This window comes from Tamandua tetradactyla, chromosome Y (assembly GCF_023851605.1).
Source record: "Tamandua tetradactyla isolate mTamTet1 chromosome Y, mTamTet1.pri, whole genome shotgun sequence".
NCBI lineage: Eukaryota > Metazoa > Chordata > Mammalia > Pilosa > Myrmecophagidae > Tamandua > Tamandua tetradactyla.
The window spans coordinates 13,398,183-13,414,679 of NC_135354.1; the positions used below are offsets into that span (position 1 = coordinate 13,398,183).

The 16,497-nt window shown below is 34.2% G+C and overlaps 1 protein-coding gene across 1 annotated transcript in view; it reads left to right on the forward strand.

Moving 5' to 3' along the window:
- Window positions 1-1,299: 1,299 nt before the first annotated feature.
- Window positions 1,300-16,497, forward strand: part of LOC143672572 (membrane-bound transcription factor site-2 protease-like) — a 48,980-nt gene continuing 33,782 nt past the window's right edge. The window contains exons 1-3 of the mRNA XM_077147175.1: window positions 1,300-1,490; window positions 15,084-15,232; window positions 16,287-16,497. Coding sequence (XP_077003290.1) covers window positions 1,416-1,490; window positions 15,084-15,232; window positions 16,287-16,497 — 435 coding nt within the window. The 5' untranslated portion in view covers window positions 1,300-1,415. The remainder of the gene's footprint in view (window positions 1,491-15,083; window positions 15,233-16,286) is intronic.

The following is a 16,497-nucleotide window of genomic DNA, read 5'->3' on the forward strand; positions in this document are numbered from 1 at the left end:
TTTGGTCTAAGGGAGGCAGTGGCTAACGTTCCTCACCAACTCCATCTGGGTCCAAATAAGGACTTTCTGTTAAATGTCATGAAAAAGATACTGAGAAAAAGAAAAGACCAAACAAAACCAATAAACATCTCATTTAAACAGGATGGATGAATCTAAAAATATTTTAACAATATAAGGTAGACACAAGTCAAATACTGCATGTATCCATTTTTATAACTTTTAAGAGGAGAATTTTAGCATTAATAGCTAGGTAAATTAAAACAAACAAACAAACAAAACCCTCAAATTAATCCCTTAGCTGGATAATGCTTGGTACAGTCCGCGTTAGTTAAAAAACTGTAGTATAATCAGTTCACTCAAGCAGTCTTGAACTTAAAAACTTAGCCCTTGTTGAAACAGTCTGCTGTTGGTCTCATTTCAACAAAAAGAAAACTGTTTCCAGATATTATCCCTTGCTCTGGTTGCAGAAATGAAACATTACATAATTAGTATCAGTACTCTTCTCTACTTAAACGACAAGATGAGAAGCCTGAAAGGCCAACAATGAAATGTCTACTACATAACAGGATATAATCTTACTCAATTTTAATGACTCCTGTGACTTTTAGTTTCTTTTTAAAAGAATTTCTGCTTTCTTCTGAACCTCTGTCATCTCTCCGTCTGTCTGGGGTTATAAAATCTTAAATCACCCTTTCCACTTCAAACTGATTTCGGAAAATTTTTCCTTTAGTTCCCTAATTATACATATTCAATCAAGTCAGCTTCTCACCAAGAGATTTGTTTCTATATTTAACGCGGAATAACACGGGCATCGCTAGTTATCGCTGTTTTCTGAGCGTAACAACATCTGTGGTTACAGAAATACGAGTAACAATGATAGCGGAGAGGCGCTACAGGGTAAAAACATGAAAAAAATTCAACAGATAAACGTTCTTTCTGGAGCACGGATTTCTCAAAACTCATCGAACTGCGGAGTCAATATATATGGGTTTCGTTATATACAGAATGTGTTACAATTTAAAAAAAAAGGAATTAAACAAGAACAAATATCCCGGAGATCTGGCGAGGTCAGGAAAGCAAATTTACACCAAACAGTTATCAGATTAAAAACAACTCAGACCAGAATCGGTGAAACTGGAAAGCAAAAGCAGAAATAACCACTGTTTACGAATTCGCTGGAAAGCTAAGCACTGGAAAAACCGAAAGAGCGGACGCTACAGTCGTAGCACCGGACTTACTCACGAAACCAAAACTTCCGTTTTCCGGTGCAGCCCAACCGGAACGGTCCGGAATAAACGGTACCCTCAGCTGAAAGCGGTTCCTCCGCTATGCTGGAGCTTTAGGTTACTCGCTGGGGCCTTCTTTTGGTTTAAAAGGAGGACACCGTGGCTGGAATTCCCTTCGCAGTTGCCGGTATGATTCCGGTGTCGTTGGTGGTGGTGGTCATAGGCGTTTGGATCTTTGTTTACTTGACCGATTTGGTGCTAAAGGTAAGGGACTCGCGCCTGAGAGGGCGCAAGGCCCTGGGTTCCCGCAGGCCTTTCTTTTACTACTCCTGCGTTACTTCTCCTGCGTTGCCTTTTGCTCGGCGGGTGGCTCCCGGCGCTCATTCTCACACCTCATTCACCCGGTGGAGTAAATGTACAGCTGTGTAGTACCGAGCGGTCCAAGCTCGGCAGACTGGGGTCTTACCCGCTGGGAAGACGCTAGCGGTGGGTTCAGAAAAGCCCCGATGCAGAGAGGAAAATTCATTGTCGTTTCTTTCCCTCATTTTAAGATCAGGACCCTACACAAATAGTAGTAGAGTATGACTTACAGTAGTGATCACAAACATTTGTTTGCATATACTGATTTAACAGATTTGGGGCTGGGGCTGAAGGTGGTGCATTTCCAACAGACTTCCAGATGCTGCAGAAAGGGTTCAGGGACCACATGAATTAGACACAACGTAAATACTTTGAAATAAATTAAAATATATATATAATTGATATACAGTTTTAAAGTTGTACATATATTTAAAGCGTATACTCTAAAAAGTTTTGACATAGGCGTAGACTCTCGAAACCCTCATCTCGTCATGTTGAACCTAGCCATCACAACCTGATTTGATCTCCTGCTTCTTGGTAATGACTTCTACACTTTTTCAGCCTCCCAACCTTTTCTCCGCTTTCTGTCGCTCCGGTTAGGATATTCCGAATTTTATATAAATGAGATTATTTAGTATACAATATACTCTTTTTTGTCTTGTTTTTTCAGCAGGCATAATTATTATGGATTCAGAGGCTCATTCCTTTTTATGAGACTTTTTTTAATTATTATTATTATTATTATTATTCCTTTTTTTTGAATGATCATATCATTTCGTTTATTCATTTAGCTGTTGATGGACTTTTTTGTTTCCAGCTTTTTACTTTTGCAAATAAATTTCTTATGAACATCTTTTCATTTCTTTTGCATAAATACCTTGGAATATAATGACTGGATATACTAGGTTTTATTTATTTATCTGCTTATTTGCCTTTTTTAGCATGGGCAGACTCCCAAAACTCGAACCCGGGTCCGTGGTATCGCAGTCGAGAATTCTACCACTGAACCACTGTTGTATCTCCCAGTTATCTTTTATTTTTGAATAAACTGCCACACTATTTTCAAAAATTATTGTACTATTTTACAATCTTATCAGTTGAATATGAAAGTTGGTCAGTTTCTTCCTGGCCAACATTTGGTATGGCCAGTCTTTTCCATCTTAGCTACTGTAATACTTGTTTCATGGCATCTTATTCTGATTTTACTTCACAATTCCCTGATGATTAATGGTGTTGACAATCTGTTCTTGTGCTTAGTTGCCATGATACATTTCTTTAATGAAGTATTCACCTTATGCCCAATTTTTTATTAGGATGGCTGTTCTCTTATTGTTGAGTTTTAGAATTACTTATATATTTTAGAATTACTTATATGTTTTAGGTACAAATCCATTATCAGATATGTCCTTTAAAAGATTTTCTGTGGCTAGTCATTTTTATTTTCTGAAAATTTACTTTTAAAAGCAAAAGGCTTTGGTTTTGATGAACCCAAAATATCTGTTTAATTTGTGAATGTGCTTTTGCCTAACCTAAAGTCTCAAGAGTTTCTGTGTTTTCTTTCGAAAGTTTTTTAGTTTTTGCTTTTACGTGTAGGCCTTTTATAAATTTTAAGTCAATTTGTACATATGGTGTAAGTTGGGATTAAAATTTATTAATTTGACTGCCATTGCTTATTGCATCCTCTTTGCGTGTTTGTCATTAATTGTTGCTTATATATGTCTGAATTTATTTCTTAACTTCTTTATTGTATATTATACCAGACTATTTGAGCACTGAGACTCTATTTTTGAAAGCAAAGTAGTTTGTAACAACTATGCTGGTTTGTAAAGTTAATGCTTATTTAAGGTTCTTTGCATATCAGTGAATTTTGGAATCTGCTTATCAATTTCTACAAAATTTTCTGCTAGGAATCTGAATACAATGAATCTACAATAATTTGGAGAAAATTTGCATCTTAGCAATATTCTAGAATCTTCTGATCCTTGAACCATATATATTTCTCCAAGTTTCTTAAATTTCTCCAAGCAATGCTTTGTAGTTTCACTGTACACTTTTCATCTTATGTCTTTTTATCCCCTGAGTATTTCACAATTTTGATGCTATTGTGGAAAGTGTGTTTTTTTAAATTTCAGTATTCAGTTGTTTTGCTAGCTTATAGAACTACAGTATATTTTTGGCCAGCCTACGATCTTGTTAAACTTACTTATTAGTTCTAATATCTTTTGTATGTTGCAGTAAATTTTCCAAATAGATGACCATATCATCTGCCAGTTTAAAGAGAAGTTTTACTATTTCCTTCCCAAACTGAGTATCTTTTATTTCTTCTTATTGCCTAATTTTAGTAACACGAGCACAGGGATGAAAATAAATATCCTTGCCTGTGTCTGACCTAGGGTTGAAAAACCTCAGTATTTCATGATAACAAAGTTACCATGTGAGTTAACTGGGTTTTTCATTGATGCACTGTATCCTCAGTATGAGGAATTTCTACTTGGCTGAGAGTTGGTATTAAGAATATATGTGAGATTTTGGCAAATCCAATTCTTTATCTCTTGAGATGAGTTGAGATGATCATATTCTTTTTCTTTTTTCAGTAAATAGGGTGAATTATGTAGATTAGTTTTTAAACATTAAACCACAGCTGTTAACCCTGAGTAAACCACACTGGTATTATGCCCCTTTCTTTTAACATACTGTTGAAATGGATTTGCTAAAATTGTATTCAGGATTTGTACATCAGTTTATAAAGGATCTTGCTGTGTAGGATTTTGTTTGTTTTGTTTTATTTTGAGAAATGTTGGTATGAAATATATACATAGAATGAGTGAAGATGGATCCTTTCTTTAAACTTTGAGAAGTGTTTATAAAGAAATGTGCATTATTTCTTGCTTATATCTTCGGTGGAAATCATCAGAGATTGGATTATTTTTTTAATAATTCATTTAGTTTTTCTGAAGGGGAAGGGATTGTCTTTACCTAATTTCTATTATTTAATAGATAGATGGCTATTCAAATTTATTTCTTGAGATAATTTTTGGTAATGTGCCTTCAGTGGAATTCATATATTTCTTCTAAGTTGTTAAATTTGTTGGAATAAAGTTTTTCATAACAGTCCCTCATTACCCTTTTTCATAAAATTTTTCTATTAATAATGTTTGTTTTAGAGAAGTTGTAGGTTTACGGAACCATCATGCATAAAATATATAAAATATGGAGTTGCCATATGCCAGCCTAATATCAATACTGCATTTGTGAAGTATATTTGTGTTAATTCATGAAGAACATTTTTGTAACTGTACTATTCACTATAACCTATCATTTACAGTAGGGTTCGTTATATAGTTCTGTATTTTAATTTTTATTCTGGTATATATTCGACCTGAAATTTCCCCTTTTAACCACATTCATATATATAATTTAGTACTGTTAATTACATTCATAATATAATTGATATTAATGTATTATTGTGCAGAATAATAGAATAATGATTCCTTTTCCCTACCTCTATCCAAGCCCCTGTTAAACTATATTCTTTTTGTGACTGTATAAGTTTGCTTATTCTAATTATCTAATATTTGCTTATTCTAATATATAGTTATTCTAACTATATAATTATCATAGTATATTTGTCCTTTTGTGTCTGACTTATTTCACTCAACAAGATATGTACAGAGTTCATCCATGTTGTCACTTTTATCAGAACTTCACTTCTTTAATAATGCTGAGTAATATTCCATTGTATGTTTATACCACATTTTGTTTGTCTGTTCCTTGGTTAATAGATACTTCAGTTGTTTTGATCTTATGGCAGATGTGCATAATACTGTTACAAACATTGTATGTGTATGTCTAACTGAGTCTCTGTTTTTAATTCTTTTGGGTACATACCTAGTAGTGGGATTACATATGGCATTTCTGTACTTAATTTTTTCAAGAACTGCCTGACTGTCTTCCACTGTGACTGCACCATTTTACATTCCTATCAGCAGTGTTTTTATTCTCCTACCTCTCCAACACTGACAATTTTCCATTCTTTAAATAATTGCCATTCTAGTGGTTCAAAAATGTTATATCACTGTGGTTTTGATTTGCATTTCCGCAAGAGGTAATGATATTGACCATCTTTTCATGTACATTTTAGTCATTTGTATTTCCTCTTGAGAGAAAAAGTGTATTCAAGTTTTTTGCCCATTTTAAAATTGGGTTGTCTTTTTATTGAGTTTTAGGATTTCCTTCTATGTTCTAAACATTAACTAACCCCTTTCAGATATGTAGTTTCCAAATACTTTTACCATTAGTAGATTTTTTTCACCTTTTAAAAACTTTTTTTTGTTGTTCTAAACTATAACACATACAAACCAAGGGGAGAAAAAAAGAATAATTTTCAAAGCACACTTCACCAAGTAGTTACAGAACAGATTCCAGAGTGTATCAGGGGCTCTCATTCCACTAACTCAGATTTTTCCTTCTAGCTGCTCCAAAACACTGGAGGCTAGAGGAAATATTAATATAGTGATTCAGCAGCCGCACTCATTTATTAATTCCTGTTTTCTTTGTTGTAGTTCCTTCTTCTCCAATCCTTCTCCTAATCTGTAGGGATTTTTGGGCAATGCCTATTTTGATTTTTTATGTTCAGGAGGGTGTCAACTCTAAAGGATAGGGGGATATAATCAACTGATAATCTTGGAGAAGCTGTTCTCTCCAAATTTTAAGATTTATCTGATCTAAGAATCCTCTGGGAATTACATGTTCCCGGAGAGCATACTTAGTGCATTAATCCTTTATAGAGTCTCAGTTGAGCCCTAGGTGTTCCTAAGAGTGGATAGAAGTGATATTGACTGGGATTTAGCAAACTATGACAGTCATCACTATTTTGCAAAAGGACAGCCTCCAAAATAGCCTCTTGATTCCATTTGATCTCTCTGGGCTATTGATACCTTTCCTCTTTTGATCAGGAAAGTGTGGGATTCCACGGTCCCAGAGCCGCAGTCATCCCCACATATCACACCCGTGTTGTCAGGGCGATTTTCACCTCTGAAGGGCTTGTGCCAGGTAAGGGAGAGTGATAAAGTCCTTTAATGTACGAAAGCTTTTAATTTTGAGGAGATCTATTTCATTTGTGTTTTCTTGTGCTTCTTGTGCTTTGAGTTTAAATTCCAAGAAACCATTGCTTAAAGATCCAGAAGATGCTTCTGTTTGTTTTCTTCTAGTTTTATCTTCTTAGCTCTTAAATTTAGATCTTTGATCCATTTTGATTTAATTTTTGTGTATAGTGTGTGGTAAGGGTCTTCATTTTTTTGCGCATGTAGATCAAGTTATCCCAGTACCATTTGTTGAAGAGACTATTCGTTCCCAGTTGATTGGATTTGACAATCTTGTCAAAAATCATTTGGCCATAGTTGTGAGGTTCTGTTTCTGAACTTTTAATTCCACTCTATTGGTCCATGTATCTATTCTTATGCCAGTACCATTCTGTTTACACTGTAACTGTATGATATATTGTAAAGTCAGAAGGGTGAGTCTTTGAACTCTTATTCAGAATGGTTTTGGCTATTCCAGGCCTGTTAGTCTTCCAAATAAATTTGATGATTGGTTTTTCAGTTCCTGCCAAATGTAGTGTTGGTTTTTATTGAGATTGAATTGAATCTATAAATCATTTTGGGTAGAATTGATTTCTTTACAATATTTAGTCTTCCAATTTAATTTAGATTTTCTTTTATTTCTTTTATCAAAGGTTTGTAGTTTTCCAAGTATAATTCCTTCACATCCTCAGTTAAACTTGTTCCTTGATATTTAATTCTTCTAGTTCCTATCATAAATGAAATTTTTTTTCTTAATTTTTTCCTCAGATTGCTCATTACTAGGGTATAGGAACATTACTAATTTCTGTGTGTTAATCTTGTTCCCCACCACTTGCTGATTCTATTAATTAGCTCTGGTAGCTTTGTTGTGAATTTTTCAAGAATGTCTATATTTAGCACCAGGTCATCTGCATAGTAGTGAATATTTTACTTCTTCCTTTCAAATTTTTATGCACTTTATTTCTTTTTCTTGCTTAACTGCTCTGGATAGAACATCCAGTACAGTATTAAGCAGTGGTGGTGACAGTGGGCATTTTTGTCTTATTCTAGATATTAGAATGAATGTTTTCAGTCTTTCACCAGTAAGTAAGATATTAGCAATGTTTTTTATATAAATATCCTTTATTATGTTACAGATGATTGCTTCTCTTTCTATTTTTATAAGTGTTTCTATCAAGAAAGATTGCCAGATTTTGTCAGATATCTTTTTGCATCAATAGAGATGATCATGTGACTTTTTTGCTTCATCTCATTAATGTGTATTACATTAATTGATTTTCTGATGTTGAACCATGCTTGACTATTCTTAATAAATTCCGCTTGATCATAGTGTTTAATTCTTCTCATATGCTATTGGATTCAGTTTGCTGTTATTTTGTTGAGGATTTTTACAGCTATATATTTCATAAGAGAAATTTGTTTATAGTTTTCTTGTAATATCTTTATCTGGTTTTGGTGTTAGAGTGATGTTGGCCCAAAGAATGAGTTTAGGCAGTACTCTCCTCAGTTTTCTGGAGGACCTTGAGCAAGATTGAAGTTAATTTTCCTGGAATGTTTGGTCAAATTCACCTGTGAAAATGAATTTTTTTTTTTTCTGTACCATTGTCTGTATTGTTTGGTCATATTCACCTGAGCTTTTCTTTTAGGAGTGTTTTTGTTTGTTTAGGGGGTGATTTTGATTACTGCTTCACTCTATTTTGTAATGTGTCAGTTGGGATCTTTTATTTCTTCTCAATACATTGTAGGTTCTCAGCTGTTTGTGTTCTGCCATGATCCCTGTGAATTTGCCTGAATATGCATGGAGTGCTGTGCTTGTTTGAAAGGAAGTATGCCCCCTAAGAAAAGCCATGTTTTAAATCTCTATTCAATACTGTATGTTTGAAACTGTAATGAGATCATCTCCCTGGATGATGTGATTTAGTCAAGAGTGGCTGTTAAAACTGGATTAGGGGATGACATGTCTCCACCCATTTGGGTGGGTCTTGATTGGTTTACTGGAGTCCTATAAAAGAGGAAACATTTTGGAGAGTAAGAGATTCAGATAGAGCAATAGTATGAAGCAGAGAGTCTACCAGCCAACAGCCTTTGGAGATGAAGAAGGAAAACGCCTCCCAGGGAGCTTCATGAAACCGGAAGCCAGGAGAGAAAGCTAGCAGATGATGCCGTATTCACCATGTGCCCTTCCAGCTGAGAGAGAAGCCCTGACTGTGTTCACCATGTGCCTTCTCAGTTGAGAGAGAAACTCTGAACTTCATAGGCCTTCTTGAACCAAGGTATTTTTTCCTGGTTGCCTTAGATTGGACATTTCTATAAACTTGTTTTAATTGGAACATTTTCTCAACCTCAGAACTATAAGCTATCAACTCATTAAATTCCCCCTTTTAAAAGCCATTCTGTTTCTGGTATATTGCATTCTGGCAGCTAGCAAACTAGGTTACTAGCACTTAAACAAGTTCTAAATCACAACTATGAGTGACTGTGTAGTCTGCATTGGCAGCAGGAGGTACCTGGCAGAAGGTACCAGCAACTCCCAAGCTGTACTCCCAGATCATCTGGCTGGTGGGTCCAGAAGGTAAATCTCTTACCTGGTTTTAGTGTTATTTTTCCTTTTCCTTTGATTCAGCATTTGTGGAGCCCTTCTCAGTCTCTGTCATCCTCCAGAGATCCAAGAAAGTGGGATTTGAACTTTTACTAGTGGATTCTGAAAGGGAATTCTTTAGGGCGTGTTTCACATCACAATGGTGATAATGTCATCCCTATATTCTTTGAATTTCATAGAATATTTAGTGGTGTTTCCTTTGTTACTCTTTATATTGTTATTTCTGTTTTCCTTTATTTTCTCTTTTCTTTTTCCCTGGTGATTCTAGCTGGGGATTTATTAATCTTACCAGTCTTCTCTAGGAAGAAGATCTTGGCTTATTTATGGTTTTATCCCTAAACTCTTTATTTTGAACTAATTTCAAACTTACAGAAACTTGTGAAAATAAAACAAAACTATACAGAGAATACCATTCTACCCCTCCACACTGTACCCAGATTCACCAATTTTAACATTTTGTCACATTTTCTATATCATTCTATTTATCTTTCCATTTGTCTGTCATGCATATATTGTCTATTTATCTATTTTCTAAATATTTGAGAGTAAATTGTTTTCATTATGCCCCTTGAACACATAGCATTTACATGTACATTTCCCAGAACATGCTCATTTATGTAACCACCATAAGTGCAGTTTCTTAAGTTTGAGAACTTTTACATTGATCTAAAGCTTTCAGTCCATATTCTGCTTTTCTCACATGCCCAGTAATGTCCTTTTGGCTTTTTCCCTCACCATTTTTAAACAATCACATGATACATTTTTGTATGATGGTTTTTATTGTTGCTCTTTTTTCTTTCAAATTTTTGAAGCATATATTAACATTCCCACCTTAACGACTCACAACCATACTATTCAGTGGAATTTATCACATATAAAATGTTGTTCTACCCTCACCACCATCCGCAAGTACTTTTCCATAGTCCCAGTTAAAAACACTAAGCCCATTATGCATAGCTCCTCATCCCCTTTTTACCTCTTCCTTTATATCTTGTACTTTTTCTGTTACTATTTACTTGCATATTCTACTTTATATTATATAACCAGAAGCACAGAATTGCTTTCCCTTCATATCTGACTAATTTCACTTAGTCTGATGTCCTCAAGATTTTATCATGTAGTGACATGCAAGAGAATGTAATTCTTTTTCAGGCTGAGTTGTGTTCCTTTATTTGTATTTAAATTGCCTTTTGTTCTTCCACACATTTGCTTATGGACATTTTGGCTTCCACATTATAGATATTGTGAATAACACTGCTGTGAGCAGTGATTTACAGATATTTAAGTTCCTGCTCTCAATATCTAGAAGTGGGAGTACAGAGTTTATGGTAGTTTAATGTTTAACCTTTGGGGAACTACCAAATTTTTCCACAGTGGCTAGACTATTTTATTTTACCTACAACAGATATATGAGTTCCTGCTTCACTACATCCTCACCAGCACTCATTATTTTCCATTAAAATATTTATCCCATGGGGTAAACAATTTTACCCTGCTTTTCTTTCATCTACTTTCTTTAGGTGAAAGTATTTAGTCTATGCAGTTTTCTCCTAATCCTGTTTTAAAGCATCCCAAAATACTAGTATGGTGTGCTTTCACTTTCATTTAGTTCTAGATATGTTTTCATCTCCTTTTTATTTTCTTGTTTGATCCCTCGGTCTGATGGGCAGATAATTACCTTCTCCCAAATACGTCCATATGGCCTAATCCTATAGGAGTTTGTAACAGTTGTATCTTTCTTAGCTGAGGAAATTACAAATGTGATTTGTAATCACAGATATGATGAAAGAAGAGGGGTCAGAGTGAGATACACCTTTGCAGTCTTTGAAAATAGAGAAAAAGGAATCCACCACCCAAGGCATGAGGAGAACTCTAGACACTGGAAAAGACAGAAAAAATGGAATAACCTAAGAGCTTTGTGAATGGAACATAGCCCTGCACATTCCTTAATTTTAGACCACTGAGACCAATATTTGATATCTAACCTCGAGAACTATAAGATAATAAAGGTGTATTGTTTTAAGATGCTAAATTTGGGTAAATTGTTGTAATGGCCATTTGTATTACAAAAATAGAAACATGTTAAACTGATAAGAGTTAGCTGTTTCCCAATATTGGAGATTTTAAAAATATCTTTTTGCATCGTTATCAATTTGTATAAATTCCATTTTGGCCTGCAAACATGCTTCCTGTGACTTGATCACTTAAAATTAATTCAGAATTGTTTTATGGCCCAAAGTATTGACCCTCTGGTGATATGTTCTATGTTTGTTTGAGAACAAGGTTTTTCCTCAGATGCTCAATAAATTTTAATCATGCCAAGTTCTCACTTAGTGTAGTTCAAATCTTGTATAGCATTGCCAATTTTTTTATAGCATTAACAATTTTTAAAAAATTGTTCTGTAAATTAAGATGAGAGGAATATAGAAATCTCCAACTAAAATTATGGATTTGCCCATTTCTCTATGTATTTCTGACAGCTTTTGCTTCAAGTATTGTTTGTTTTTTCTTTTGAGAGTAGAATTCATCTTTATTGTTAATAAACAGTGAAAAGTTTATTCAAAATCTCCTTTGACTTTAAAACAAATGGCTTTTTTAAATTGGAGCAAAAAATCACACCATAAAATTGACCATTTTAATCTGTTTAATATGGTGGTATTTAGTACATTTATAATGCCGTGCAGTATCACCTCTATTTAGCTGAAATCGTTTCATCACCCAAAGAAAACCCAGTATCCATTAAAGTGTCACTCCCCATTCTTCCTTCCTTGTTTTTTCAGTCCATTCTGCCAGTGAGCATCTTAACTGAGAGTTTAATCCATTTGCATTTGAAGTAATTACTGATGAGCAAGAACTACCATTTCACTGTTTGTTTTCAATTTGCCATGTAATTTTTTGTTCCCCAATTCCACTGTTCTTGTCTCTTTTTGAGATTGATTTCTTTCTAGTGAACCATTTTTTTCCCTTCTCTTATCTTTTTTTATGTAAGTATTTTTTCCCTCCTATTACCCTGGGGATCACAAGTAACATCTTAACTTTATAACACTCAAATTGGTATTAATGGTAACTTAATTTTGGTAGGAAAAAAAAGCCCTCTTCTCTATGTCTCTGTCTCCATTTTATTGTCATGAATGACATCTTTTACATTGTGCAAAGATGACTTAAAATTATTGTTTTATGCATCTGTCTTTTAAGTCAAATAGGAACAAACAAGTTACAAGACAAAAATGCAGTTTTTAATTTTATAGATTTATAAATTTTGTAAAGTTATATAAAATTTTGCATTTAAATATAAATGTTTATATATAAATACCTTTATATTTACTATGTAACAACCACTGGGTTTGCTCTTTGTTCGTTCATAGGGCCTCATTTTGCTTTCTAGTGCCCTTTAATTTCTGTTTAGATGACTCCTTTTAAGCATTTGTCTTATGGCAGATCTACAAGAAATGAATCCTTCAGTTTTTGTTTATATGTGGGTATCTTAATTTCTCCTTCATTTTTGAAGAATAATTTTGCTAAACGTAGGATTCCTGATTGATGTTTTTCTCTAACAGCACTTTGATATTTAATCCTACTGCCTTCTGGTCTGCATGGTTTCTGAAGAGAAAAGGCTATTAATCTTGTAGAGAATTTTTTGTGTGTAACATATTACTTCTCTTTTACTGCTTTCAAGATTCTAAAATACTCTGTCTTTGTCTTGTGACAGTTTGACTATAATGTGTTTATTTTCCTGATCTCTGAATTTATTCTACTTGGAGTTCCTTGATATTCTTGAATGTGCAGATTCATGTCTTTTATCAAAGGAACATTATTTCTTCAAAGATTTCTGCATTTTTTTTCTCTGCTATCCTTCTATACTCTTATTATAGTTATATTTTTATGCTCGACAATATCTGACAAGATCTTTAGGGTCTGTTTTTGTGTCCTGGGTTGCTTAAAGCAAATATCAGAAATGGGTCAGGTTAAAAAAATGGAATTTATTTGCTAGGGTTGAGGCTGGAAAAATATCCAAATCAAGGCATAAACAAGGTGATGCTTCCTTCCCAGTGACAAAATGCCAGGAATCCTTGGCTTCTCTGTCACAGGTCAAGGCACATGATGCTGTCTGTTGGTCTTTCCCTTCTCTTTCCTTGCTTTTAGCTTCTTGCTTCAGTTGCTTTCCCTTTTTGCTCTGTATTCATTCAGTTCATAAAGAGCTCTAATACTGAAGATTAAATTCCATTCTGAATGAGGTGGGTCATGTCTAACTAAACTAGCCTCATCAAAAGATCATATTTACAATGAATTTATACCATAGGGATGATTAGATTTAAGAATTTTTTTCTGAGCATCAGACTACCTCTTTATTTCTCTTTCTTTCCTCTTCCTGTTCTGTCTAATTTTAATTAACTTACCTTTATGTTCACCTGTACATTTTTTGTAAACTGTGACTTTCTGGCATAGTTTGTGGTTTAGCCATTATTCACAGCTGATATACCATGATACCTGCAGTTTCATCCATGTTACTGGGGACTCCTTCAGTACTATAAGTTGTTTTTTTCACTGTCTTCTCAAACCTAGGAGCCTATATTTTTATCTTTTCTTTTTCCAGCTTGGTGATCTGTTCTACTAATAATTCTCGTAGAATTCTCTCAGTAACATTTGAGGTAGGAGAAACTGTTTGTTACTCTTCTTTTCCAGGTTTTGGAAAACAGACAATTTTAAAAGCTTCACCTATAGATAACTGGGAAGTTAATAGATATATAGGCAAATGGATACTTAGTATCTGGTTTACACTGTGTTTATTTGTTTGTTATTTAATGATTGTGATAGGGCTGTAGTGTCCTTTTAGTGACAGATAAGTTTTCCGGTAAGTTTATGGACAGTCGGTTTTACAGGATACGTGTCCCGGCCCGCGGGACAATCAACCGTAGCTCGAACTCCTGTGAGGGAAGAATGGCATGGGACAAAGAGACGCGAAGAACGGCAGCAAGACAAATATTCTGATCAAGCTGCAAAAGTTTATTGAGGAGGCTGGGTATATATACCCTAGAAGGAGAGGGGGTGGCTAGTAGGGACGGTGGTGATCTGGGATTGGTGGCTGCTGTTGCTGGGGCAGAGGGCAGATGTACGGTTAGTACTTTTGGCCTGAACTTTAGGCGTGAACTACTATTACTTCCGTGAAGAAGGCTGATTATAGTTTAGGCTGTTCTTTGTTTCAGCCCTGGCGGCCATGTTGCATGTTTCCAGCATCGCTGAGGGTGGATTTTATACATGCTACCTTAATTGTCCCCAACAGATACGTATTTGCAAATGTCTGCTAATGTTAGGATCAGAACATCAGTTCTGATCTGCTAATGAGGATCAGAACTGATGTTCATTAAAAAAAGTTAAGTAATCCAAAATTCTGTATTGATTAGTAACTTTAAAGCTCCCTATGGATACAATTCTAATTAGCTATACTTACAGACAGCTCTCTTTCCAAATCTCACAGATTTGTGATAGATGATTTATAGAATTAAATTGAACATAATTTATGGAATAATTGTAAGTCAACAGCGCATATCTCTTCGAATGCTTGTTTGTGGGTGGTTTTAAGCTACAATAAAAACTGCTTTGTCTTTGATAAAAGACTTCTAGAGTAAAAGTATACCAGCTAGTCTAAGATTCTCACTGAATTACCTTCTGAATAGTTGAAGACCAACTATAGTTTTAAAAGTAAACATTTGAACAGTCATCATGGTTACCTGGAGAAAATACTTCTGTTTGCTTTTCTTATACATTACAAATTGCTCTTCAGAATTCAGTGATGTGAAACTTTTCTTTCTTTCTTAGTCATCTGTCTATTTTAAGCATTCGTATGAAGACTGGCTGGAAAACAATGGATTGAGCATCTCCCCTTTTCATATAAGATGGCAAACTGCTGCCTTCAATCATGCCTTTTACAGTTGGGGACGGCAGAAAGCAAGGATGCTTAATCAATGGTATTTTTCATCTTCTCTTTTAAATTAATTATTGTGACCATATCTTAAGTCTTTAAGCAATTTCAAGGCTTGTTTTAATATACTTATTTTAAAGTGTTGACAGTTTTATTACTGTCTGATTTTTTTTCTTAAATTCATGAAATTGCATCATTTGCTTTTCATACATTAAAAATCAAAAAGTTTATGGTATGTATGGTGAAGCATTTACAGTGCTCTCTGGAACACTTCAGAGATTGATAAGCTTTGTGGTAAGAGAAGTCATTGTAAAATGGATTAGAGGACTTTTTAAAATTCCTTTTTCCAAAAGTTCACATGGAAAGGAGATAAACAGACAAAGAAGTTAGCAGAAAATATCACAGCAAATCCAAGAAAGGAAATGGTAAGGAAATAAAAATAAAATAGTTATTACTGAAATAATTGAAAAAGCAAGCAGACATATAATACAGAAAATATTCATAGTCAAAATTTGTTCTTCAAAAACATTAATTTGAGAAGCACCTAGCATGAATAATAAAGAAAAGGGAAAACATACATAACCAAAAATCAATTTTGAAAAGATGACATTACACAAATTACATAGACATAAAAAATAACTTATGAATAACTTTGTGCCTATTAATTTGAAAATTTATATGAAATTGAGACGTTCCTTGATAAATACAACTTCTCCAGAAGTTACCAGGAAATATCATTGACTTTTCCCAAATATAGTAAACTCATTTGGTGATAAAGTCATTTGCACCAAAGCTAAAATAAAAATAAAAGAGCAGAATCAGTGAAAATAATGTCTTTCATACTGCAGAGCCTTCATAAATATTTAACAAGATCAAAACAGCATGTTATAACTGAGCAAAGAAATGAAAGGATACAAAATTTTTTTTTAATTCGGATCATTGTCATGCATCAGTCAAATATCTGAGGTCCTTTCAGATTGGTAAAACAGACAAAATTGAAGGTGTTAATGTGACACTGTTAATGTGAAATGTGACTGATTTTGTTAGTACATGGTTTTGTAATGAATGGTCCACTTATGTGATTTTTTACCTTTTGACAGGTTTAATTTTGGAATGGTCTTTGGAGTAATTGCCATGTTTAGTTCTTTTTTTCTTCTTGGGAAAACACTAATGCAGACTTTGGGACAAATGATGGTTGAATCTCCTCCCACTTCTTTTTCTTCCTCTTTTACATCTTCTTCCTCTTCCTCTTCTTCCCCCACTTCCTCCTCTTCCTTTTCACTTCACAATGAACAGGTGCTCCAAGTTGTG